Source organism: Xyrauchen texanus, chromosome 48 (genome assembly GCF_025860055.1).
Source record: "Xyrauchen texanus isolate HMW12.3.18 chromosome 48, RBS_HiC_50CHRs, whole genome shotgun sequence".
Lineage (NCBI taxonomy): Eukaryota > Metazoa > Chordata > Actinopteri > Cypriniformes > Catostomidae > Xyrauchen > Xyrauchen texanus.
The window spans coordinates 6,357,592-6,385,562 of NC_068323.1; the positions used below are offsets into that span (position 1 = coordinate 6,357,592).

Here is a 27,971-nt window from a genome sequence, read left to right on the forward strand (position 1 = left end):
TGTGTTTTTTTTTTGTGTATTTTCCCTGCTGAATAAAAAACGGATTAAGCTAGTCTAAGCCGTGTCAGGCTGGTCTGCTTTGTTATTTTAAGAGGGCTTTTGGGCAAATGTCAGCTTGTCAGGCTAGATGACTAGTTGGCTGGCCAACTAAACCAGCTGACTACCAGAGTGGCCAGTATGGAAGACCAGCTAGACCAACTCAAACCAGCTAAGGTGAGTCAATAACTGTTGGCTAGTTTTTCCAGCAGAGTAACCCAAGGACAGGTCTTTTCATTGTATGAACAAATTTATGTAGGACATTTCGGTGTTATGTGTTATTAATCGCTTACACAGCTTGCAAAGTTATTGCTGTTTTGCTAAATTCTTCCTCTCTCTTTCCCTTTCAGACTATCGGACTGGGCCTTGCTTCACACAGGTCAACAACCAAATGTGCCAGGGTCAACTGAGCGGCATTGTGTGCACCAAGACGCTTTGCTGTGCAACCATCGGCCGAGCATGGGGTCACCCTTGTGAAATGTGCCCTGCCCAGCCGCATCCTTGCCGAAGGGGCTTCATACCCAACATTCGGACTGGTGCATGCCAAGGTGAGAATGACCAATCGCCCATTGCTGGTGCCAAACAGTAGTAGACAGACAGACAGACAGACAGTTATAGAGAGAGAGAAAAGTTTTACTGCATCAACATTCCATTGAGTGTTTGCCTCTCAGCATCTGGCTCACATGTTTGCAAAATTCTTCCCCTAATAACAAGCCTGATGTGCCAGATGATACTGAGAGAGGTCATGACCCTTGTAAGGTAAACTATACCGATGCTCCAGACCATGTCCAAGTATGAAGACACTTCCCATTGTGTTGGACAGTAGTGACAAATGTTTAGATGACTTCCATTAAGACAATTTTAAATGGGATGGCTTGGTGGCTTGTCACATTTATTACAATTATGGGCTTGATGTTTGGACACATTGTTTAATTTTCAAGCACATAGTTGGACATGGAGTCATTTAATAAGTGAAAATAAAACTCCAGTCTCCAGTTCCTGCCCTACCAGAACATTCTTGTGCCAAAATACCAAAGGCCACCCTGACTTCAAATATCTCAAATACTCCCCAGAATTCCCTCCCAATGATTAGGAATGCCTTTCAAGAAAGAGCCATTAAAGTGGCTTCTCTTTAACTTAAATATTCTTCTCCTCCCTTCAATATCCAACACGAGAGAATGCTCCTATGTCTGGCCTGGATTTACCCAAAGACAGAGAGCTTTTGGAAACGTTGATCTGGCTGAAGTACAAAGCACACACGTGCACTTTTGAGCTGGAGGATTTGTGTGCCATACGTTGAACTTTCCAGAGTCTCTTTGTGTTCAGTGGCGTTTAATAGGTGAGACTGTTTTAGAACTATATTAGAAGACAGGACCAGTGGTTTGGTGCTTATTGGGTGCAAGTTGACTCCCCTTGAAGATTGTTTCAAATAAGGAGGAAAACTTGGATTAGTTGGTGGATTGCCTGAATGACTAGTCATCTAAGCAATCTTATAGAAGGCCTGTATTATTTGGCTGGTTTTGGGTTCATCTCAACCTGATTGGATGAGTTTCTTAGAGGCGTTTACATAAGCCATGCTCTTGAGTTTAAAAAACATCTAGATGACATGCAACAGAATGAAACAATGCAGGGGCTCAAGATTACTTTTAACTTTAAATGCTACCTTGAAACTGCAACGCTCCACTGCAAAAATAAATAAATATATAAATCTTAAAGAATGTTTTGTCTTATATTGTGGTAAAATGATCTAAACACCCTTAAAACAAGATAAAATGTACTAAAAAGAAAGGCATAAGATATTGAGTCTTGTTTTTGGAAAAATGGAACAAAATTTGGTGGGGTTGTTGCTTAAAACAAGAAAAATATATTTGCCAATTTGGTTAGAAAAATACATTTGTTTTGGCTTTGAATCAAGTTTTTATTCATACCCCATTGGCAAACGTTTTTTTTCTTGATGAACACTCACCGAGCACTTTATTAATGGGGTTATACCTGTACACCTTCTTATTTATGTGATTATCTAATCAGCCAATCGTGTGGCAGCAGTGCAATGCATATAATCATGCAGATACGGGTCAGGAGCTTCAGATAATGTTCACATCAACCATCAGAATGGGGAAAAAAAGTTGATCTCAGTGATCTCAGATTTTGACCGAGGCATGATTTTAGGAGCCATTTGGGTTGGTTTGGGTATTTCTGTATCTGCTGATCTCCTGGGATTTCACACAACAGTCTGTAGAGTTTACTCAGAATGGTGACAAAAACAAAACAAAAAGCCCCACTTTTGATCGCCAAGTCCCAAGAGTGCCATTTTTGATTTTCCCGGTCAATGGCTGTACCAACACAGGTTTCCAGGTTTAATATGTATTTTGAAAAGACTTCCGATTTATAAACCTCATGATGTGGGTTTATGTTTTCTTTTTTAATCGTTTAATGTAATTTTGAGTGCGACCATGGTTTAAGGAGGGTGTACCTGTATGCTGGGTTGGAAAGCTCAAGGATTAATAGTGGTGTTTTCCTTTTTACATCACGTGTTGTTCTGAAAGTATATAGAAACAAATGAAATTTCCTCATTAGCACATTTCACAGACCTGCGCACATGTAAATAGCATCTGCACATTTTCATTGAGTTGACTGTACATGCGTGAGACATAACGGTTTGTGGAAAAGAAAAGTATACCCAAGCCTTAACAGCTAAAGAACAGTGAGCTACTAAAAGCTCCACCACGAAAAGTACCAAACGGTTGTTGGACTAGTTGACTCATCGCTCATCGTGACCCATCCCTTGTATCAACAAGTATTAGACAAGACTTAGACATCTAACACAGGCATTGGAGAACAGACTTGGCTTCATGTTAGCAGTGCTAGCCAGACATAACTGCCATTCAAAAGTCCTTCCAGAAATCTGTCCAATTCAGACAGTACCACAGACCTTAAGTTGTGTTATGGAGTCCAAGGGCGATGAGTTTGTGATGACTACATGACCAGATTTTTTGTGAGGGCAAAGTCTGAGGGAATAATAAATGTCTTCAACTCTCTTAAAGAAAACACCTATGAGAAATCCTCACAGAAACCAAAGTGAAATCCATACTCGGTCTCAAAGGTTTAGATGCTGCTGCTGTAGTTATTAGTATTTATATAAAGGTTACTAGTATAAAGGTATTTCCTTTCAACAAAATAAAGTGTCTTCTGTGTGTTTAATTGCGTTCATTTCCATGTTATCTCACAGTAGATGTAGAATTGATGGTTGCAATGTTCTTCATGTTGTTAGATGTGGATGAGTGTCAGGCCATTCCTGGACTGTGTGCTGGAGGGAACTGCATTAACACCGTGGGATCTTACGAGTGCAAATGTCCCGCAGGCCATCGGCAGAGTGAAACCAACCAGAAGTGTGAAGGTACGTCACTCGATGCACTTATTTTACCAATGCAACAAAAATAAAACACAAACTGTCGAAGATTTACAGTAGTGAGTGGATTGTATAAACTAGCAATGATTTCACTCCCATTCTAAGCTCATAATTGGAAAAAACCTTGAGTCATGCATTTGGCTTTTTCTGTTGCTAGAAGTTCCAGTAAATGTTGGCTGGAGTCACTATTGTGTGCTTTCTAATTAAAGCAGATGCCCGATTGAGTTTTTAGCCACACCTTTTTTCCTCTTTAGGTCCATCTTGGTCGTCTTTAATGTTAGATAGTCCCGCTTGAGTGGAATTTAAACAATGCAGAGTGAAAACAAGCAGGCGTGTTGTAAAGCGGGGAGTCTGTAGTTGTTGGAACCAAGCCTGCCCTTTGGGGGTATTTAGATAAATCTTAGTGAGATTGACAGATAGTGGATTACAGTTATGTTCACATTCCAGCATCTGTGTCCTTCCTTATATACCACAATCTTGTAAATGTCTCCAAATATGAACATTGACAACAACTTGTAATTGTATTGCTCAGAGGTTTCGCATTCATGTCTAAAAAGATTATAACGTGTTCTTAGTTCTGTTTAATTGAAGTATCAAAGTGTCTTTGGTGATGTTTCTCGCATGGTTAACATTCCCATTTGTGGCTTTGGTTGTAGTTCGGTCTGATTTTGAGCTAAATCCCGAAGTTGAAAGTTAAGAATGTTCACCAGTAGGGACCCAACACACTTCTTGTTAGTCATCCAGAGAGAATCCCAACTTTCGAGGTTATTAGCTTGACTCCTAATCAGATTCTGACACCAGACGGCGTGTCTGCAACTAAATGAAAGTTTGGAGAAGAAACAGAACCTTTGTGTGCGGGCGGGCCTGTTCAAAGCACCTAATTTCTCAAGGTCAGAGACCAAGAAAACCAGAGAGAATTCAGAAATTATGTGCTCAGCTATCGTCCATGGTATCTTCTGTTCACTAAAACAACCAGTACTAGAGTCTGAATGGCTGGAGTTTGACTGGGAAAACTCTGATCATTAAAGCCGTATGAAAGGGTGGAAAAACCCAGGTTGGAGTTCTGTTAGGGTGGGGAGGGGGTGGTTAATTACAAGATTGTGTAGTGGAAAAAGTCTTGCCCCAAGCGAGGTGGTAGGACAAACCTCTTAGTGCTGACTAGGGCAGTCCAACCTTGGTGGAAAGAATTTAAGTTGGTGGTGGTATTGAGCTAAAGCACAGAACTGTTAATCAGAAGGTTGCTGGTTCGATCCCCACAGCCACCACCATTGTGTCCTTGAACAAGGCATTTAACTCCAGGTTTCTCTGGTGTTATTGTCCCTGTATAAGGGCACAGTAAGTTGCTTTGGATAAAAGTGTCTGCCAAATGCATAAATGTAAAGGTATTTGCCATTATTCTTGTCTTTCTTTATCAAGCGCTGATGTGATTTAGTCGCTTTAGATAAAAGCGTCTGCCAAATGCATAAATTTAAATGTAAATTTAAGTTCTCCTATGTCATCAATAGAACTTAATTTAATTTGGAATCATTAGAACTTTAGGTTCTCCTATGGCACTAAGAACTTAAGGTTCTCCAATGGTATCATTAGAACTTTAGGTTCTCTTATGGCACTAAGAACTTAAGGTTCTCCAATGGTATCATTAGAACTTTAGGTTCTCCTATGGCACTAAGAACTTAAGGTTCTCCAATGGTATCATTAGAACTTTAGGTTCTCCAATGGTATCATTAGAACTTTAGGTTCTCCTATGGCACTAAGAACTTAAGGTTCTCCAATGGTATCATTAGAACTTTAGGTTCTCCTATGGCACTAAGAACTTAAGGTTCTCCAATGGTATCATTAGAACTTTAGGTTCTCCTATGGCACTAAGAACTTAAGGTTCTCCAATGGTATCATTAGAACTTTAGGTTCTCCTATGGCACTAAGAACTTAAGGTTCTCCAATGGTATCATTAGAACTTTAGGTTCTCCAATGGTATCATTAGAACTTTAGGTTCTCCTATGGTACTAAGAACTTAAGGTTCTCCAATGGTATCATTAGAACTTTAGGTTCCCCTATGGCACTAAGAACTTAAGGTTCTCCAATGGTATCATTAGAACTTTAGGTTCTCCTATGGTACTAAGAACTTAAGGTTCTCCAATGGTATCATTAGAACTTTAGGTTCTCCTATGGAACTAAGAACTTAAGGTTCTCCAATGGTATCATTAGAACTTTAGGTTCTCCTATGGCACTAAGAACTTAAGGTTCTCCAATGGTATCATTAGAACTTTAGGTTCTCCTATGGCACTAAGAACTTAAGGTTCTCCAATGGTATCATTAGAACTTTAGGTTCTCCTATGGCACTAAGAACTTAAGGTTCTCCAATGGTATCATTCGAACTTTAGGTTCTCCTATGGCACTAAGAACTTAAGGTTCTCCAATGGTATCATTAGAACTTTAGGTTCTCCTATGGCACTAAGAACTTAAGGTACGCCAATGGTATCATTAGAACTTTAGGTTCTCGGATGGCACTAAGAAATTAAGGTTCGCCAATGGTATCATTAGAACTTTAGGTTCTCCTATGGCACTAAGAACATAAGGTTCTCCAATGGTATCATTAGAACTTTAGGTTCTCCTATGGCACTAAGAACTTAAGGTTCTCCAATGGAATCATTAGAACTTTAGGTTCTCCCAAAGGCGGTCGCACACTGGACGAGAAGCGTCACGGCTAGGATACGGCACAGATATTAAACACAGGGTACGTCGATGGGGTTCAGGTGGCAAACAGTATACATAAAAGTTACCAAGATGTTTAACTTCAAGAATGAACAACGCTAGAGTAAATAATGTCCTTTGATAATGATTTGGCTCGACTTTAATGGAAAATATGCAAGTTGCGCTCCGAGGCGAGACTGAAATTTGAGCAGCCTCTGGAGTCGGTGCTTAGCAACACCGGCAGATGGCGAGCGGTGGCGGTTGTGTGCATAACTTCATTGAAAAACGTAGTTTTGAATGTTTGTGATGTTTAGAAACTTACAGTTTTCTCCTTTGGGATCATTAGAACTCAAGGTTTTCATATGGAATTATTGGAACTAAGTTGGAACATAACTGGAACTTAAAATGTTTCTTCTGTAAAGAACTTAAAAAGGTTACTATAGTACATGAAACGCTTTTATAAAAAAATATTTATTTTCACGAGGAACCCAAATGATGGACTTGGAAAAGAAATAATGGGGCTACAGTGCAGTAGACATTATGTTTTCATTCATTTATTTTTTTTAACATTTTTTTCCCTCCTCCTTTTAATTTAAGTGCCGAGCTCTGGCAGTGAACCTGATATCAATATTTGATCAAAGACACAATTACAACTGGAATGGCAAAACCACAGAATGCTCTCTTGTCATGTACAAGGGCCTCTAATGACATGAAGACATGTGAATACACACACAAACTCAGTGTACATGTGATATCGGGCTGTACGGTGATGTTTCTTTGGTTGAGACCCTCACAGAACCCACACTCTGACCAGAGGCCATTTATCCAGGTGGCAAACGTTTCCCTCTGAATACAACTTCATGTCTGCTTTGTGTAAAGTCTGGGCCGTTCTCAGTTCACACTGACAAGCCTGTTTGTTTTGTCGAGGTTTTTATGACTCCAGCAGGATCATTCTCAGTCGGTTTGGGATGTTGTCTTCCAAAGTTGGTCCACATACACATATACTCATCAAACACGCAATAATACGTCATGTTCATACCACATCCTGCCTCAAACTCATGTGACAAACCCTACACACAATGTCTACATATGATTTTACTAAAAAGCACATAACTGGTAATCAGAAGGTCACTGGTTCGATCCCCACAGCTACCACCATTGTGTTCTTGAGTAAGGCACTTAACTCCAGGTTGCTCCGGGGGGATTGTTCCTGTAATAAGTGCACTGTAAGTCGCTTTGGGTAAAAGCGTCTGCCAAATGCATAAATGTAAATGTACAACCAGGGGTGGACTGGGAAGAGAAATCGGTCTGGGATTTTACATAGAAACTGGCCCCTGTCCTTTTCGGCATATCGCTGACCCATTCGGCATATCACGGCGCCATTTTGTGGCCCATTCGGCGTAACGCGGCGGCTCGTTTCAGCTTATCGTGTCCCATTCGGCTCGTTTCACAGCCGGCCCGCTTCTCACGATGGCCAGTCCACCCCAATGTGCGTCGGCCCACCAGGAATATGCCTGATATGCCAGATTACCAATCCAGCCCTGTGTACGACAAGAATTGTCCATTTTAATTTCTCTTTAAGACTTTTTGGTGAATAATCTGATATAAGGTCGATACTGCAGATAAACACAACTACAAACTCCATAAAGTCTCCTGACCTATGAAAAAGTAACCTCTGATAGGATGCATCAATAAAAAAAAGTCTTGTTTTTGTGTTGTGTTTTAGATATTGATGAATGCACGACCATATCCGGCGTGTGTGATGGTGGAGAATGTACCAATACCGCCGGCAGTTACGTGTGCACCTGTCCGCGAGGGTATGTCACCAGCACTGATGGATCCAGATGTGTTGGTAAGACTCTTTCATCCTGATACAGTAACACACACATGCATGCAAGCACACATTTGTACCGCTGACCTTACACTCCTGGGCCAAATCTGAGATGTGCTTCATGTTGCTTGTATGACTCATGACAATGAACTCTGTGTGGTCCACCACTTTAAGCATAGCAAAGTGTGTTTATATCTGTGTTGTAAGATATTGTATTTCAGTACAAAAAAAGGCATGCAGAAGATTCTGAATTCTATTGGCTGTAAAGCTGCCCCTATGCAATACAATGTGACATTAAAACCAGTATTGTGATACTACACCGCAACCCTTGGAAAAAGTAGCTTGTTACTAGAAAATCAATAAAGCTTAACTACCATCATTTCTTGTCATGTGACACTATGAGACGTCTTACAGGTCGTCTGCCTGTTGTGGGAAGATGAGCAAAATTACCCATGGATTAAATACATTTGGACAAGGAACTTTCGTATTTTGCGGGTGGCGGGTGCTGGTTTCACACCCTGGCCGCTGTTTAATATATTTGCCAACTTCCCAGATTAATGGTTTTGCCATTTCCCGATATTGTCGATCATCATTCGCAGTCGGCATCACACATCGTCGATATCCGATTACATCATCTTATCGCCAAGCCCTAGTACCTTCAGGTGTTTGGAAATTACTCCCAAGGATGAATCAGACTTGTGGAGATCCACAATTCTTTTCTGAGATCTTGGCTGATTGCTTTTGATTTTCTCATAATGTCAAGCAAAGAGTCACTGAGTTTGGAGGTAGGCCTTAATATACATCCACAGGTACACCTCCAATTCAGTACACCTCCTATCAGAAGTTAACTGGCTAATTGTCTAAAGGCTTTGCATAATTTTCTGGAATTTTCCAAGTTGATTAAAGGCACAGTTCACTTAGTGTATGTAAACTTCTGACCCACTGGAATTGTGATTATAGTCAATTAAAAGTGAAACAATCGGTCTGTAAACTATTGGTGGAAAGATGACTCATGTCATGCACAAAGTAGATGTCCTAAATGACTTGCCAAAACTAGTTTGCTAATATTAAATCTGTGGAGGCAACATGAAATAATGCAACCTTTTAATTTGAAAAAGTTGCTGGTCTTGGCGTGCACGAATCATCAGTGTACGATATTCACAAGAATAGTTTTTCAAATGTTTTACATGTGAATTCGTTCTGCTCGTGTTTTATAAATGCAACCGTTTTTGTAGGAATGGCTTTTTCAAATGTTTTGGAAATTAGCTCTGCTCGTGTTTCTTGACCGTGACAATTTATGTAAGAATGAATTTACAAATGTTTTAATTGGAAATACGTTCTTCCCGTGTTTCATGAATGTGGACATTTACACGAGTGGTTTTTTTGAATGTGAATTCTCTGTGTTCACAGTTTGTGTAAGAATGGCCTTTATGAATGTTTTACTGGAAAATTTGTACTGCCTGTGTTTCATAAATGTGACAGTTTGCATAAAAATGGATTTGACAAAAGTTTTACTTTTAAATTCGTTCTGCTTGTGTTTAATTAATACAAGAATTGACTTGAGAATGCTTTAAGAACGTTTTACATTGAAATTCGTTCTACTTGTGTTTCATGAATGCAACTATTCATTTCAGAATGATTTTATGCAATATTTACCTGTAAATTATTTCTGTTCATGTTTCACGAATGCAACCATTTACGCAAGAATGGTTAAATTAACAGTTTCGACAATTACGACTTTATTTTTTATCAGATGACTGCAAGAGCAGATTTTTCAGCTGACATATTCAAGTCAGATTTATATCTAAAGCACATTTAAAACATCAAAAGTTGACCCAAAGCAGGCAGATAAAGGAAAACAACAGAATATCATAACAACAATAAAAGTAGAAATATACATAGCGCACACACAAAATATAGAGCAAAAATAAGTAGTAATACTAAAACCATTGACTCAGAAGCTCTATATACTCCCTCAGAAGGCTTAAAAGGATAAGGAATAAAAATGGACCTTTAGGCTAGATGTAAAATAAGCAATAAAGGGTGCGGACCTGATCCGGACTGGAAGACTTCTCCAAAGCTTGGGGGCAGGAACTGAAAAAGCCAGATCTCCCTTCGACCTACTTCTAGAACGGGGAACAAGTGAAACTGATTACTTGACCTTAGAGTAAGGGTGCAAGAGATCACCCATATATTGTGGGGCCAGTCCAAGTTGGGCCATATAATAAAAGTAAAATCTTGTATTCAATTCTATAAGTAACTGGTAACCAATGCAAAGAGGCCAGTATGGGAGAAAGAAGCTCCTGTTAAAAATCTGGCTGCGGTATTCTGAATCAACTTTAATCAGTGGTAATAAATATGAAGTGTTGACATTCAGCTGTCGGTTGATAGTCAGTTGCCAGTGTGTTATTAAGTGTGAGTATAAAATATGATTCCAGAATGAAGCTAATAAAGTGCAGTGCTGATATATATATCGTGAGCGAACAAGAGTTCACAAGTCTGATTGCTTGGGGGAAGAAGCTGTCATGAAGTCAGCTGGTGCGGGTCCTGATGCTGCGATACCACCTGCCTGATGGTAGCAGTGAGAGCAGCCCATGACTCGGGTGGCTGGAGTCTCTGATGATCCTCCGAGCTTTTTTCACACACCGCCTGGTATACACGTATGATTGTGAAAGATGGAACCCAAAGGAAGCATGTAAAGAGTGAACAATGAAGGACCCAAAATAGATCCCTGGGTGACGCCACAAGTTATAGATGTAGATGCTGAGGAAAAAAAACCTAGATTGACAGAAAAGGTCAATCGATGGGGCGGCTGTGGCTCAGTTGGAAGAGCGGGTCGGCCACTAATCGCAGGGTTGGTGGTTTGATTCCCAGCCCACAGGATTCCACATGCTGAAGTGTCCTTGGGAAAGACACTGAACCCCAAGTTGCTCCCAATGGCAGGCTAGCACCTTACATAGCAGCTCTGCCGCCATTGTTGTGTGAATGGGTGAATGAGTCACAGTGTAAACACTTGAATACCGTTAAGGTTTAAAAAGGCGCTATATAAGTGCAGACCATTTACAGAAAAGGTCCTGTCTTTAAGATAAGACGCAAACCAATTCAAGGCTAAACCCTGTTTTTTTAATCTCCAAATTACCATATAGCAACTCAAGACCCCTATTCCACCAAAAATGGTTCTTGACAAGAAGAATGTTCATTGTGAGCCCTGCATTGTTGCTTCAACACCTCCCTGTATTTAAAACAAACCCATTTCCTGTAACTTACAGAACCAGACCGTTGGGAGTTATTTAGGCAGATGCTAATCAGCGCTAATGCCTTGTCGCTGTAACTTCGCTCTCAATTGATATAGCTACAAACACAAGAAAGCTCACATTAGGCCAAGAGGGAAGGTCTGGTTCCAATTCAAACCAATTCAGACCTTCTGATTAACCCCCCAGTTGGGCCGATCCCAGGGGGTTTGGGGTTGGAGAGGTTTGTTGGATGGACCCTGCAACTAGACTCGCCAGACGAACGGCTAAGATTACTCCAAATGGATTTGATTTATTCCAGTCTGCTGGCTCATTAGCCAAGTTTATGGACTTTCACCCCTGTCTTGCTTTGCCCTGTCATTTCACATGGTTTACACACACATGTGTGCTTTCTTGTTGACATCCATGTATGTACCTAGCCCCCCTCGTCGACTTTGACCGGGTGAAACTTCCATTTGCATTCCTATTCCAGGGGGCTTTTGGAGCACCATTGGTTTTCAGTGGCTTCCTCAAATTTTACAGCTCTCACCTCGTAAATGTACTTCCTGCTAGAGGACAGTGTAAAGGACACATGTGAATTCCTGTGACCGCAACTGTACTCATGAGAAAAGTATTTGTTTTATTTGGAGTTTTTACATTTTGATGAATTACGAACACAAACATAGTTTTCTTTGGAGTAACGAGCATTGATCAAACGTACGCAATCGTAATCGTACGCAAGTCCAGGAAGGTGTATTAAATAAGTACCTGTAGTATGCTTTTTTTTTTACCTAACATACCTGACCTCTCTCTTTCAGATCAACGTATTGGTACTTGTTTCTCATCTTTGGCGAACGGTCGCTGTGCGGGTGAATTGACCGGTCAGTACACTAAGACGCAATGCTGCTGTGAAACAGGTCGCTGTTGGGCGCTCGGACATATTCCAGAGATGTGCCCTGTCAGAGGTGCAGGTGAGTGCGCTACTTAAATAGTTTGTAAAATAATTTTTGTCTTGTTTTGCAGTAAAAATATCTAAACATTCTTAAACGAAACAAATTACTCGAGAAGCTAGATGACATAAGATATTACATCTTGTTTTCAGAGAAGTCGAGCTAAATTTAGTAGCATTTATGCTAAAATCAAGCAAATGCTATTTGCCAATGGGCAGGGCTGGACTGGGAATAGAAATCGGCCCGGGATTAAACATAGCAACTGGCCCAAAAGTTGAGCAGTGGGTGTTCGCTGTCCTTTTCTTCATATCACGGCGTCATTTGTGGTCCGTTCTGCATAACTCAACGGCACATTTTAGCTAATCGCGGCCCATTCGGCCCGTTTCGCGGCCGACCCAACGACCCGCTCGGTTCTCCCGATGGCCAGTACAACCCTCATCGCCCCCAAAGTGCGTCGACACCGGGAAAATGCCCGGTGTGCCAGATTACCAGTCCAGCCCTGCCAATGGGTTAAGAAAGAAAAACGTAATTCAAAGGGAAAACAAGTTTATTTTAAGCTCCCCATTTGCTATTGATAGTTGATAGTTTGCAGTGTAGAGACTCTGGACTTGAAACCAGTAAGCAGCCACCTAGCAATCACATAGTAATGCTTAAAACCACTCAGAACACCTTAGCAACCACCTAACGACACACTTCCGAACATCAACCCCTTAAAATACCCTAGCATCATGGCAGTGTTTTGAACGAACAAACCCCTTGAGAATTTAAAAAATCTTGTTGAAATATCCCTCTTGACATAAGAATACATGTGATATTTTAATGTAGTTTTGAGTCAAACAGATGTGACCTTGAAGTACATCATAATCCTGTCAAGATAAGCCAAAAGTACTGTAGTTATAAATGACACTTCTCATACTGTATTACAATCAAAACAACGCTCAGAGAGGGAATTTCTTCAGATGTTCTAGAGTTGGACCTTTATGTAGCGCTCTTTAAAGACGTATTGGAGACATACCTCAAGAAAAATACATCTCAGGTCAGACTTTAGTTCTTCCCACAGGATGAAACACACTTTCATTGCCTCCTGGTCATACCCGTGTGTTTTGTGTTCTTTTCTCTTCTTTGACACGGTCACGTGTGAGCCGCAAAAATGCAAGGTGGTTGCCAAATCCTTTGCTAACTCAATTTTTTGCTGGTTGAGTCCAGTACAAAGGCGTAGATTATTATTTACAAGAGAGTCATTTGTCCCCAAGAATTGTTCAGAATTGTTTTAAAATTCTGAACAACATTGGCTGAAATTGGCAAAAAGTTGAAAAATTTACGTATTTACATAATTGAAGCATTTTAGCGATTGTAATTAAAAAACAAAATTCTCACTTTGACCATTTTTTCCCCTATTGTAGACGAATACAGACGGCTTTGCATTCAAAGGCTTCCTTTTGGAACTGGCAACGGTGGTGGCATCCACGGCGGTACCATCAACGGCGGCGGTTTCAACGGTGGCGATTTCAACGGCGGTAGTTTCAACGGCTACGGCAAAGTTCCCTCGCAAAATGGAAATGGTGGCGGCTACATTTCCGTGGGCATCGGTGGCGACACAACTGGTAACGGGAATGGCAACGGCGGCACGAAGACGCAAATCAGTATGTTGCCAACTTTGTCAACAAATCCTCAACTTTGTTTGCGAAATCCGCTAAACGAATTCTGTCTTGTTGTTCGTTATCAGGCCAGTTGAACGAGACTACCATCGACGTGTGCAAGCATTTCACCAACCTGTGCCTGAACGGACGCTGTATTCCAACGCCAACAAGATACCGATGCGAATGCAACATGGGTTACAGGCAGGATGTGCGCGAAGAATGCATTGGTAAATATGTATATAGGTGCCATTACTAGCATGTGATTTGGAGGGGAGTTTTGACTTTTGACCTTTAGGGTGGGCAATAGGTTCCCTATTCGTCTGACTAGGGGGGTGGGGGGGGTTTAAGGATGGGGGTAATTATCTCCCTTAGACCCGGCCATTCTAAACATATTCTCTAAAACTGTGAGATCTTATGGTGGAATTCAGCAAGTCTCCTTGACTTGTGAAAATGCCCATCTGCTGCCATCTGTTGGTGATTCATGACTGTACCTCAGGCCTGAGCTTTCTGAATATAGCAAAAGTTGCAGATTGTGCCATTTCATTTAGAAACATCGTCTTTGCTAATAGTGTTAACGGCCTCCCAAATGTCTGCTTTCGTACCTCAGATGTGGACGAATGCATAAGCAACCCTTGTGTGAATGGAGACTGTGTCAACACTCAAGGATCGTACCATTGCAAGTGTCACGAGGGATACCAGGGCACCCCTACCAAGCAAGCCTGCATTGGTATGCTCCAAATTGGTGTCTCCTAATGGATTTCGAGTTTCTAGTTTTGTGCCTAGCGCAGTTTTGTGTGTCAGTTTCAAATGATTTGGGGTTGAAAATGTCTTAAAACCACCTTAATAAGCACATATCTTTGTTACAGAAATGAAAACAGTATTTTTAATGGAGGAAATATCACAGCAGTGTGCAGGAGAGCAATTCAGCATTTTCTCAGAAAATTCATTAAGCGTTTTAGAGTAATAAAAACTACATAGACTGTAATAGCATGATATTTTCATTTTAATAAAATCGAAATGTTGGTATTTAATTGTATATTCTATATAACCCATTAAAATGTAACGGTGATGAAAGAAAACTTGCAAATTGGCTGTTAAACAATCAATTGACGGCATAACTTTTCTCTATGTCGGACAGTTAGAGCTAAGACATTTCTGTTGTTTTAGACATTGACGAGTGTATCGTGAATGGGGTTATGTGTCGTAATGGCCGCTGCGTAAACACAGACGGCAGTTTCCAGTGCATCTGTAACGCTGGCTTTGAAATCAGTCCGGGAGGCAAGAACTGCATTGGTAAGCATTGAAAGTGTAACTCTGTAAACAACATGCATACATGCTTTTTGGTGGACTATGAATGACCTAATCTATATCTTTCATTCAGACCATGACGAATGCGCCACCACTAACATGTGCCTCAATGGCATGTGTATAAATGAAGACGGAAGCTTCAAGTGTATCTGCAAACCTGGATTTGCATTGGCACTCAATGGCCGCTATTGCACTGGTGAGTTTACTTTATAGGCATTCAATGCATTTTATTACGTTGAAACATTCAAATAAAAGTATTGTGTAGAAAATGTTCCCATTGTAACTGCAGTTGTTTCGCCATCAATGACAATCATATTGAGTTACATAATTAACGATCACTAGATTTGACTACAAATGACTTCATTTACGTCAATCCTGGTCTAACATGTCTTGAAGCGGCTGGTTTGACGTCAGTGTTATTGACCGTCATTGATTCTCGCCTCTTGTGATTGTTCTCCATTGCCGTCAAAACCCGTCGGGAAGCGTCTTGAGGAAACCGAGCTTCCCTGCAAGATGATTTTTTGGCTAATGCAACCCTTATAATGCATGACCCAGGTTTGGCTGTCGGACAGATGGCCTCACATTTGACTCTAGAGTACTTTGGTGTACAGAGGAGTTCATGGTTGACTCGACGACTGTAAGGTGCCTAGGTCCTGTGGCTGCAAAACAAGCCCAAAACAAGCCCTCCACCACCGTGCTTGACAGCTGGTTTGAGGTGTTTGTGCTGATATGCTGTGTTTGGTTTTCACCAAATGTGGCGCTGTGCATTATGGCCAAACATCTCCACTTTGGTCTCGTCTGTCCAAAGGACATTGTTCCAGAATTCTTGCCAAACCTAAGCCGTGCTGCCATGTTCTTTTTAGAGAGAAGAGGCTTTCTCCTGGCAACCCCTCCAAACAAACCATACTTGTTTAGTCTTTTTCTAAATTTACTGTCATGAACTTTTAACATTGAACATGTGAATTGAGGCCTGTAGAGTCTAAGATGTAACTCTTGTTTTTTTTTTTTGGCAAATTCTCTGAGAATTGCACGGTCTGACCTTGGGATGCATTTGCTGGGACGTCCACTCCTAGGAAGATTGGCAACTGTCTTAAATGTTTTCCACTTGTGAATGATTTTTCACAGTGTAGAAGAGACTTTAAATTGTTTGGAAATGGTCTTATAACCCTTCCCAGATTGATGGGCAGCAACAGTTGCTTCTCTAAGGTCATTGTTGATATCTTTCCTCCTTGGCATTGTGTTAACACACACCTGAATGCTCCAGACCAGCAAACTGCTAAACCGTCGGCTTTTATAGAGGTGGTCACACTTGCTGATGATCAATTAATCAAGGGCATTTGATTAGCAGGACCTGGCTACTACTTAGCCTCTTTATTCCTATGGAAGCAGTAAGGGTGTACTTAGTTTTTCACACATGGCTTCTCCAATTTGGCTTTATTTTTGTTGAATAAACCATGACATGGTGTAATATGTCATGTGTTGTTGTTCATCTGAGGTTGTGTTTACCTACTTTTAAGACCTGCTAAGGACCATACAATGGGGGTACTTTCTTTTCACATGGCTGCATGTATCGATGCTGTATAGCAGTTTATGGTGTTTGTGCAATCTCCTTCATTTCACTTTTACAGACATCGATGAATGCCAGACTTCGGGTATCTGTATGAATGGCCGCTGTGTAAACTCAGAGGGCTCTTTTCGCTGCGAGTGTCCACCAGGTCTGGCCATCGGCATGGACGGGCGGGTGTGCGTGGACACCCACATGCGCACAACCTGCTATGGGGCCATAAAAATGGGCACCTGTTCTCGCCCGTTTCCTGGAGCAGTGACGAAGTCTGAATGCTGCTGTGCCAACCCGGAGCATGGATTCGGAGAGCCTTGCAAACCCTGCCCGTCTTTCAACTCAGGTAAACCACAACAATACTAATATTTTTGGTTATTAACCATTTATATGGATTCCAATAACAGATCAAACAAACATACCAGGATACATGAACCTAAACCCTTCCCTCCGAACATTCCCATAATCTCGTGAGAGAAATTGAAGCTCCGTCCCCCAGGCTCTGAATTATCAGGGAGTAATACACTGATGCCTCATGACCTTTTCTAAAGGCAGTAATCACCCCTCTCAGAGTATCTGCTGCTTTAGGGGGGTGTATGTTACTCCTAAAACTAGTACAGACTGAGTTATTGATTTACAAATATTTTGATGTTTAATGGTTAAGAGCAGAAAGTGTACTCAGTACTTTGTATTTTTGAGGTAAGATGTTTTGTCGTTGTATTTTCTGAGCTTTGATTGATTATTTGGATGCTAGAAGTGTTATCAGATGGCTAACGTAATTTGTATATTCTTAGCGGAGTTCCAGGCGGTGTGCAGCAGCGGGCCTGGAATCACCGCAGACGGGCGAGGTGAGTTTCGGTCTACGGCACTGATGCTACATCTAAAAATAGCACATATGTTCGTATGCAGCTCACGCTGATTGACTGTATCGTGTTTCTATGTAGACATCAATGAATGCGCTCTGGATCCAGACATCTGCCAGAACGGAATCTGCGAAAACCTGCGCGGAAGCTACCGCTGCATCTGCAACATCGGCTACGAGTCCGACGTCAGCGGCAAAAACTGCGTGGGTAAGTCGAGCTAGCTACGTTTTTTAGTTTTCAGTTTATTTTATATGTATAGGATTAACCTTGTAAAAAATCGAGAGTTTACTTACTCGGCAGACTAGCCGCAAACTTGCCAGAAATGTGCCGCAAATTTGCCACTCCTTCTTTACACACGCAAACGAGCTTGTGATTCGCCGCAAACATTTGCCATAAGTTTGCAGCTCTTCAGCGGTAATGGTGAACCTGCCGCAAACCTTTGGCAACAATGGACAATTTGTCGCAAGTGTGCCAAAAAGCTCATTTGCATGTGAAAATGACCAGCGGCAAATTTACGGCAAGTCACATTTTTGAGCACACTGTAATGTGCTAAAATAAGCGCCACATTTGTTATGAATGTTACAAATTTGTTTTACGTTTTTTATATAAATATATATATATATGTGCAAAATAAATGACTATAATATTTGGTGTAACAGCTGTTTAATAGTTTGGGGTAAAAAAAATGTTAATAAATTTTTCGTTAACTTATGTTGTGTATTTTTCAGACATTAACGAGTGTTTGGTGAATCGTTTGTTGTGCGATAATGGAATGTGCCGAAACACACCTGGCAGCTACACCTGCTCTTGCCCTAAAGGATTTTCCTTCAAAGCAGACTCCGAAACGTGCGAAGGTAACTACATTTCCTTTTAAAATGTTATAAACGTTTTGACGTTTTTATCCTTTTTCGCGTAGTTTTGTGTTATTGGTTTTGACTCACGATTCTCTCATTCAGACGTCAACGAATGCGACTCAAACCCCTGCATTAATGGCATTTGCCGCAACGTGGCCGGTTCCTTCAACTGCGAATGTTCTCACGGGAGCAAGTTGGACTCCACAAACACCATTTGCGTGGGTGAGTACGATCTTTAGATTTTGGCGAAACGTCCGTGCAATTTGTTTCGACAGCTATATATTTAAATAACATACACAGTGGCCTTCAAATGAGTTTCTAGCAGCATGTGTTTGCAGATGCTACTCAGTTTGAAATGTTGTTTTCTAACATTATACATTTTGAAAAGTGTGACTTTTGATAGTCTGGTATGTCTAAACCAACCAAAGAGAGACTCCATCACTGTGAACTATAAACTGAACGTTGTTGGATTGAAATTAATGTGGTGTGAAGGCAACAGGTTGAGCGTTTGTGCTTTCAGGATGAATGTCCATTGGGATTCTATCCCACTACGCTATGGGGTGTCCGTCGCAGACATCAGAGTTAGTTTATATCTGCAGAAATACTTTGATTCTCGGTAGGGGAGCCGTTCTAAATGTCAACGTGTCCATTTCTTTTCTTTCTTTTGTTCATTTCGTCCATGCAGACAGCATGAAAGGCACCTGCTGGTTAAATATTCAGGATGGACGCTGTGAGGTGAATATAAACGGGGCAACGCTGAAGTCGGAGTGCTGTTCAATGCTCGGGGCGGCTTGGGGAAGCCCGTGTGAACGCTGTGAAGTTGGTTAGTTGTTGCACATACACACATTTAATTAGCAATCTGAATGAGGACATACAAAAAGAGTTGTTTCATTTTCACGTAGAAGCTAATTATAATGAACATAGACAACACCGAACCCAAACGCTATCCTTAGCCCCGTTAGAAACCTTTTTAATTAAGCATTTTAATTTTAATTAGTATTTTTGTCTTCAGTAAATCTATCTAAACATCCTTACAACAAGAACAATTTAAAATGAGTAGATTTTAATGCCTTAATTAAAAGTTAATAAGGAATATTCCTACCATCAAAACAATTCTAGCTTGAAGTACCACCTGCTTTCAGTGGGGGGCAGTAAGTACAACTCCGTCTGTATGGGAAACGTATAGCTATACAGAGAACAAACCACACTCAGCTTGCTTAAAAACGACATTTATCTTGACAAAGTGACCTGAAAGCATCCGTCTGACGCATATGTACAGGACATTAAGGAAAGACCTTATAATAAATCTATTTCGGACAGATTTATGAATTCAATTGCTTAATGGATTTCTGTGGACTGTGCAATAAAATGGAAATAAACAATATATTGCCATCTACAGACACTTTTTGTATTGTCTAATTGTTTTACACAATAATTTCATGCATTTCAAACAAAGATATCATAATTTAATCGATTTATATTGCATGATTGTTATTCGTGAGTCTTTAGTTATATAAACGATTAATCGCGATTAATTCGATTAATCGGCATATCATGTAATTAAATTGATTTAATGATTTTAATTAATTGACAGCCCTAATATATATTTATTAGGGCTGTCAATCGATTAGATTTTTTAATCGAATTAATTACATGGTGTCCCGATTAATTAATCGTGATTAATCTCATATGCAAATATTTGCTGAGAAAGCCCCTCATATAACAATAACTCAATATATAATGATTATACATATTTATATCAATATATAATTATACATAGTTATCTTTAAATATTAAAAAATGATATATATACATATACACAAGTACATTTGACAATCAGTTGGACATTTATAATGAGGGCTTGTTTAAGGATCCGTCAAGTTACACCTACGTTAGACGTCTCGAGTGTGTTGCGTCATAAACATGAAATGTTTAGGTCACTGTGTCATGTTAAATATAGTTTAATACTCAAACTTTAAACACATCTTGAGATCCATTAGATCACATTTGCACTCCATCAAGTGTTTTGAACGCAAGAATGTGACGCATGTTTGTGTTGTTCTACTGAAGTGTTTTGTTCACTGTATAAACTGTGTGTTGCTCATACAACTGAAGTTTCACTTACTGCCCCCTGGAGTAAACAGGTGGTACTACAAGCTTGTATTTCTCAGGACTCTTCCTTATTACAGTCCGAGGGGCATTGCGATTAATTGCGTAATATATATATATATATATATATACATTATATGCATAACACTATTTTTTTTTTTCCAATGGAAATAATATCTTTATTAATCAGTTTTCTCTTTGAATATGTGACCAGAAAAGGTTTTGTTGGACTCCGCTAAATGTTCTGCAATTTTGCCACCAAAACACTCAGATACACAAATTAAATGGCGCTGTGCACGTTTTCATTCGTTAACCTGACCCATATATTCTCCTCACAGATCCGGCCTGCTCGAAAGGTTTCGGTCGGATGAAAGGACTCGTGTGTGAAGGTACTTTTTATCCACAATCCTTTGCTGCATTTACCTCCCTGAATATCATGTGCAGTTGCATAAGACATCAGACCTATTACACACCACATTTCTGCTCTGTCTTTAGATATTAATGAGTGCGAGGTGTTCCCTGGTGTGTGTACGAACGGCCGCTGTGTGAACACCCAGGGCTCGTTCCGATGCGAGTGTCCGGAGGGACTTACACTGGACGGAGCCGGACGAACTTGTGTCGGTATGAGACCAGTTTTATTATTGTACCCTGTGCATTTAATCTTCCTTTTGAAATAAATCAGGTTTGTATTAATGCGATAACATATGTAAACTATACTGTGAAGAGCGATTTGGTTGATTTGGAAATGTTGGTGTGTGTGTGTGTGTGTGTGTGTTTGTGTGTGTGTGTGTGTGTCTGGCAGATATCCGTAACGAGCAGTGTTACATGAAGTGGGATGAAGATGAATGTGTCGAGCCGTTACCGGGCCGGTACCGTGTTGATATGTGCTGTTGTACGGTGGGTGCGGCATGGGGTGTGGACTGTGAGGCGTGTCCCAAACCTGGCACGCCCGAATTCAAAATCATCTGCCCACGTGGACCTGGAATTGCCAACCGGGGAGATATCCTGACAGGAAGACCCTTCTACAAAGGTCTGTTTCATAGATGTCTTTGTTTTTTGGCGCTGTATTTTTTTGTTTTTTGGCGCTGTATTTTTTAATGAGAAAAGAGTCGAAATGATCATGTATAGAAATTTGGACTGAATTTGATATTTGAATTTTAGATGTTATATCTAGTCTGTTTAGTACTAGATTTTACCATTTCAATTGGGGAAAAAAATCAATTCTGACTTCGGTTTTAAAAAATAAATAGCAGAATCAGACGATTATTTAGAAAATAATAATATTGGCCGATATCAGCAGAAATCTGATGCTGTTTAGTATTTCCGAAAAATCTATAGTGGAACGATTTTACTAGGGCTGTCAATCGATTAAACATTTTTTAATCAAATTAATTACAAGATGTCCCGATTAATTAATCGTGATTAATCGCATATACAAATATTAGCTGAGAAAGCCCCTCATATAACAATAACTCAATATATAATGATGAAATAATGATACATCGTTATCTTTAAATATTTAAAAATTATAATAATTCAGATAATTAAAATGCATTACATTCTTGGAGCAGAAGAGTTCATCGTTGATTTCTCAGGACCATATTACGGTCCGATTGCGATTAACGCCGTTCATTTTTTAACGCGTTATTTTTAATCAAATTAATCACGTTGAATTAACGCGTTAAATCGACAGCCCTAGATTTTACCATTTGAATTGTGGAAATTATAAATGATATATATATATATATATATATATCCATCCATCCATCAACCGCTTATCCGAAGTTGGGTCGCGGGGGCAGCAGCTCCAGCAGGAGGCCCCAAACTTCCCTATCCCGAGCCAAATTAACCAGTTCTGACTGGGGGACCCCGTGGCGTTCCCAGGCCAGTATGGAGATGTAATCTCTCCACCTAATCCTGGGTCTTCCCCGAGACCTCCTCCCAGCTGGACGTGCCTGAAACACCTCCCTAGGGAGGCGGCCAGGGGGCATCCTTACCAGATGCCCAAACCACCTCAACTGACTCCTTTCGACGCAAAGGAGCAGCGGCTCTACTCTGAGCTCCTCACGGATGACTGAGCTCCTCATCTCTAAGGGAGAAGCCCGCCACCCTTCTGAGGAAGCCCATTTCGGCCACTTGTACTCGTGACCTAGTTCTTTCGGTCATGACCCAGCCTTCATGACCATAGGTGAGGGTAGGAACGAAAATTGACCGGTAGATCGAGAGCTTTGCCTTCCGGCTCAGGTAAAAGTTTGAATAAAGCTCTAAAATGTATAGTTCATGTAAAACCGTTTTGTTTAATCATTGACCCACAACACTTACTTGGCTTACTCATTTTAACCACTTATAGTTCTAAACATAAATGACTCATTTCGGCATTATATTCGATAATTTTCCGATACAGCCTAGATTCACGTACAAGAACCTTTTTGATCAAATAACATGTTTCATGGGTCATTTCAGCACTTTACACTGGGTCCCATTCACACACACTCACACACTAATGACCACAGAGCTGCCATGTAAGGTGCTAGCCTGCCATTGGGAGCAACTTGGGGTTTAGTGTCTTGCCCAAGGACACTTCAGCATGTGGAGCCGTGTGGGCCGGGATTCAAACCACTAACCCTACGATTAGCAGCTGACCCGCTCTACCAACTGACCCACAGCCGCCCCTTTAGAAATCTTTCATTGACATAGAATAAACGGTTATATTTCTGTTCCCTTTTTTTAGATGTAAATGAATGTAAGGTCTTCAGAGGTCTGTGCACTTATGGAACGTGCCGGAACACCATTGGAAGCTTCAAGTGCCGCTGTGAAAACGGTTTCGCTCTCACCATGGAGGAGAGAAACTGCACCGGTGAGCCGCTCAACTGGGAATACATTTAATGTTTGACGCCCTCAGATGAGTGTTTTCTTTCCTGTGTTGATGTACTTCCTATTTAAACAGGAAGTTGGGGTGGAACATAAAATGTATCGATCACACAATTTGTTGTGTTGTTCTTGCAGATATTGACGAGTGCACCATCTCTCCTGACCTCTGCGGTCACGGCACATGCGTCAACACGCCGGGCAGCTTCGAGTGTGAATGTTTTGATGGTTATGAGAGTGGCTTTATGATGATGAAGAACTGCATGGGTAACACACACACACACACACACACACACACACACACACACACACATTTGCCCCTCGAGGTTAACCTTTAACATTCTTGAGTCTCTCGAAAGCTCACTTTCTCATTCACGTCTCTCATAGATGTTGATGAATGTGAGCGGGACCCTCTGCTTTGTCGTGGGGGCACGTGTGTGAACACAGAGGGCAGTTATGAGTGCGACTGCCCCCCGGGACACCAGCTTAGTCCAGACGGATCTGCCTGTGAAGGTACCAGAGTCCCACCATACTAGAGTATATAGCACATGCTGTATTTGTCTATTCAGATTTAATCATTTAAAAATAACCCTCGTCCTCCTTGCTAGGGGCACTTCTCTAAACGATTTGAAACTTGCATTACGGCCTTCCGAAGATGATTAGCTTCTGTTGTTCTCCTCATGTGTATGTCGCTTGGATAAAAGCGTCTGCTGAGTGAATAAATGTAAATGATGTAGATCAAACGTTTAGTTTTAAATGTAACATTAATTTATTAAAATTTGTATTATTAAATATGCATTTATAGTTTAATTAATAGGTAAATTTAGTTTTAATAATTAAATTATTAAACTATGATTATACTTATATAATAAATAAAATATAAAAAAAACAACCCATTATTTACTATTAATAATTATTTTAATTGATTTTATATTTAATAATTTATAAATAATTATAAAAATGGAATTTACTTATTAAACTATAGTTGTACATAAAATTAATAATTATTTTAATTGATTTTATATTTAATAATTTATAAATAATTATAAAAACGGAATTTACTTAAATGTATTTTTAATGAATAAACGGTCAATTATTTTACATTTTATTACATTTTTTATCATTAAAATTTATTACAATTTATAAAATAATGTTACATAATAATTTAATTTAGTTAATAATATTTTTTTAATGAATTGTTACTTAAATTATTATAATTAATTAATTAATTAAAAATACATTATATAATTATATTAAATAATATACATATATTATAAATAATATTTTATTTTTACTATTTTATATTTACCATTTTTTTATATATATATATATATATATATATATATATATATATATATATATATATATATATATATATATATATAATTATTTTAATTTATTTTATAATTATTTATAATTAATTATATATATAATTATTTATATATATATATATATATATATATATATATATATATATATATATATATATATACACATACATTTATATATATTTACAAAATTTTTATGACATTTAAAAACTTTTTTAACGCATAATATTACATAAAATTACAATTGATGTATTTACAAATTTGAAAAGGATAGACGAGTTTAGTTTTAACGAAATATTTTCTTACGGTTTGGCTTTTTAAAACTGTTTTTATTTTTTTCAATTATGTGCCAAAAATCTCAAACTCTGCCGCTCTCTTATTCCCTCGTCCTCTCTTTCTGTGTGTTCATTTTTGTTCCAGATGTGAACGAATGTCAGTTGAGTAACAACCTGTGCAGGAACGGTCAATGTGTGAACATGGTGGGCACCTACCAGTGCTCGTGTGACACGGGTTACCAGGTCACGCCCGACAGACAGGGCTGTGTGGGTAAGACACACATCTGAAATATGACTAAAATAGGTTAATAGTGCAAAAGAGTTGTACATATTGTGTAAAAGCACTTTAGATCCACTTACTGGTAATACATTTTAGTAAGAAAGTGTCTAAAATCATGCATTTCAAATGTAAATGTTGTTTTGCAGATATTGACGAGTGCACCATCATGAATGGCGGCTGCGACACACACTGTACGAACTCCGAGGGCAGTTACGAATGTAGTTGTAGCGAAGGTTACGCCCTCATGCCTGACCTCAGGACCTGCGCTGGTGAGACACAAACACACATGCGCACAAACAATGTGCTTTTCCCCACAAGCTGACCCCTTTCGTTCTCTGTAGATATCGACGAATGCGAAGACACGCCTGACATTTGCGACGGCGGCCAGTGTACGAACATCCCCGGAGAATATCGTTGCCTCTGTTATGACGGCTTCATGGCGTCCATGGACATGCGCACCTGTATCGGTAAGAGAGAGAGAGAGAGAGCCCCTATCTGTAGTTCCAGCTTCAATGTTACTGTGTATATGTGTAACCGTGAGAAACTCAACCTGCGTAACATGTTTGTGTCCAGACGTTAACGAATGCGACCTGAATCCGAATATCTGTCTCCATGGAGACTGTGAAAACACCAAGGGCTCCTTCATCTGCCACTGTCAGCTGGGATACTTCGTCAAAAAAGGCTCCACCGGTTGCACGGGTACTGTTAAATGTGTATTTCTGCTTGCAAAGTTCCTACGTACATTTACGTATGAAAGTCGTAATTGTTTTGTTGTAATTGTGTTGGACAGATTTCCGTTTCTTTCTGTCTTTTTCACCACTGATACTTGATTGTGGCTGGTCCAAGGTGGTCTACCAGCCCTAACCAGCTTGCATAAGATGCTTTGCCCAGTTAAAACCAGTCTACCAGTCATTAGTCCAGCTTGGACCAGCCAGAAAGCTTGTCCAACCAGTTTCAATCATACTCAACATGAAACTTTGTTTTTAACCGTTCTAAAAGAAAAGAAAGAAAGAAATCGCTGGTACTTTAGGAGCAGAATGGCTTTTAATATTCAGACTTGTTTACAGAGAAATGGAACAAAATTTGGTGCAATTATTCCTTACAACAAGAAATAATGATGTGCCAATGGGGGAAGAAAATAAATCATGTTTGCCCTTTGAATCGAGTTTTGTTCATAACCCTTTAGCAAATCGTTTTTTCTTGTTATAAGCATAAATGTTAATACATTTTGTTAGATTCCTTTGAAAATGAAATATCTTATGCCCCTTTGCTTGTCAAGTAAATGTAACTTTTTTTAAGAATATTTAGATATTGTGGGGCATTTGGGTATCTTGGCGAGTATTGACGCTGACTATCACCCCTGGATTCGCCAGTTTGAATCTAGGGCATGCTGAGAGACTCCAGTCTTGTCTCTTTAGCAACCAAATTGGCCCGGTTGCTAGGGAGGGTAGAGTCACATGGGGTAACCAAATTGGCCCGGTTGCTAGGGAGGGTAGAGTCACATGGGGTAACCAAATTGGCCCGGTTGCTAGGGAGGGTAGAGTCACATGGGGTAACCAAATTGGCCCGGTTGCTAGGGAGGGTAGAGTCACATGGGGTAACCAAATTGGCCCGGTTGCTAGGGAGGGTAGAGTCACATGGGGTAACCAAATTGGCCCGGTTGCTAGGGAGGGTAGAGTCACATGGGGTAACCAAATTGGCCCTGTTGCTAGGGAGGGTAGAGTCACATGGGGTAACCTCCTCATGGTGGCGATTAGTGGTTCTTGCTCTCAATGGGGCGTGTGGTGAGTTGTGTGTGGGTTGCGGAGAGTAGCATGAGCCTCCACATGCTGTGAGTCTCCGCGGTGTCGTGCACAACGAGTCACATGATAAGATGCGCGGATTGACGGTCTCAGAAGCGGAGGCCACTATAAAAATATCTAATGCCATTTACTGGAAAACAAGACAAAATTACAAATTATGAAAAATATAAAAAAACTAGTAAAAACAAAAAATTTAGATTTTATGTTGATTTTAAATGCCGAGTCACAGTAAAGCTCAAGTACGATTGTAATATTAATAAGCTATAATCCGACAATGTTTTCCCAATGTATTTTTACAGATATCGACGAATGCGAGATCAGCGCTCATAACTGCGACGTGCACGCTGCTTGCGGCAACGTTCCAGGGAGCTTCAAATGTCGTTGTCGTGACGGATGGGAAGGCGACGGAATCAAATGCATCGGTGAGTGTCCAGCGTCACGTTAACGTTTATCACAAAGTACATTGGGACTTATTCTGTGGCACTATTTGTTGTGTCAGATGTTGATGAGTGCGTCACTGAGGAACACAACTGTAACCCGAACGCCGCCTGCATGAACACACCGGGGTCGTATCGCTGCACCTGTAAAGAAGGATACAACGGAGACGGCTTCACCTGCTCTGGTAAGAGAGGACGCTATGCTATTGCTCAAAGGCTGCTCAGTCGTCATTCTAATGTCTAGGAGAAACTAGTGAGATATTACAGAGATCTCATTTGCGATTTATCTTTCTCTAGATATGGATGAATGCGCGGACAATGTGAATCTTTGTGAGAACGGTCAATGTTTGAACGCCCCCGGTGGATACCGCTGTGAGTGTGAGATGGGCTTCACCCCCACTGAAGACAGCAAATCTTGCCAAGGTAAAAACTGTTTTGTTTTACAGTATAAATGCCTAAACATGCTTAAAACAAAAACATTTTACTTGAGAAAACTTGTTTT

The 27,971-nt window shown here is 40.2% G+C and overlaps 1 protein-coding gene across 1 annotated transcript in view; it reads left to right on the plus strand.

Annotated features, from left to right (window-relative positions):
* Positions 1-27,971, plus strand: part of LOC127639564 (fibrillin-2-like) — an 80,134-nt gene that overhangs the window by 23,087 nt on the left and 29,076 nt on the right. Inside the window, exons 7-34 of the mRNA XM_052121640.1 lie at positions 387-584; positions 3,308-3,433; positions 7,863-7,988; positions 12,016-12,168; positions 13,551-13,790; positions 13,874-14,014; positions 14,395-14,514; positions 14,955-15,080; positions 15,169-15,291; positions 16,724-16,999; positions 17,448-17,501; positions 17,598-17,723; positions 18,245-18,370; positions 18,473-18,592; positions 19,056-19,193; positions 20,818-20,868; positions 20,975-21,100; positions 21,282-21,509; positions 23,211-23,336; positions 23,486-23,614; positions 23,735-23,860; positions 25,096-25,221; positions 25,377-25,499; positions 25,572-25,697; positions 25,804-25,929; positions 27,332-27,454; positions 27,532-27,654; positions 27,767-27,892. Coding sequence (XP_051977600.1) covers positions 387-584; positions 3,308-3,433; positions 7,863-7,988; positions 12,016-12,168; positions 13,551-13,790; positions 13,874-14,014; positions 14,395-14,514; positions 14,955-15,080; positions 15,169-15,291; positions 16,724-16,999; positions 17,448-17,501; positions 17,598-17,723; positions 18,245-18,370; positions 18,473-18,592; positions 19,056-19,193; positions 20,818-20,868; positions 20,975-21,100; positions 21,282-21,509; positions 23,211-23,336; positions 23,486-23,614; positions 23,735-23,860; positions 25,096-25,221; positions 25,377-25,499; positions 25,572-25,697; positions 25,804-25,929; positions 27,332-27,454; positions 27,532-27,654; positions 27,767-27,892 — 3,852 coding nt within the window. The remainder of the gene's footprint in view (positions 1-386; positions 585-3,307; positions 3,434-7,862; positions 7,989-12,015; positions 12,169-13,550; positions 13,791-13,873; positions 14,015-14,394; positions 14,515-14,954; positions 15,081-15,168; positions 15,292-16,723; positions 17,000-17,447; positions 17,502-17,597; positions 17,724-18,244; positions 18,371-18,472; positions 18,593-19,055; positions 19,194-20,817; positions 20,869-20,974; positions 21,101-21,281; positions 21,510-23,210; positions 23,337-23,485; positions 23,615-23,734; positions 23,861-25,095; positions 25,222-25,376; positions 25,500-25,571; positions 25,698-25,803; positions 25,930-27,331; positions 27,455-27,531; positions 27,655-27,766; positions 27,893-27,971) is intronic.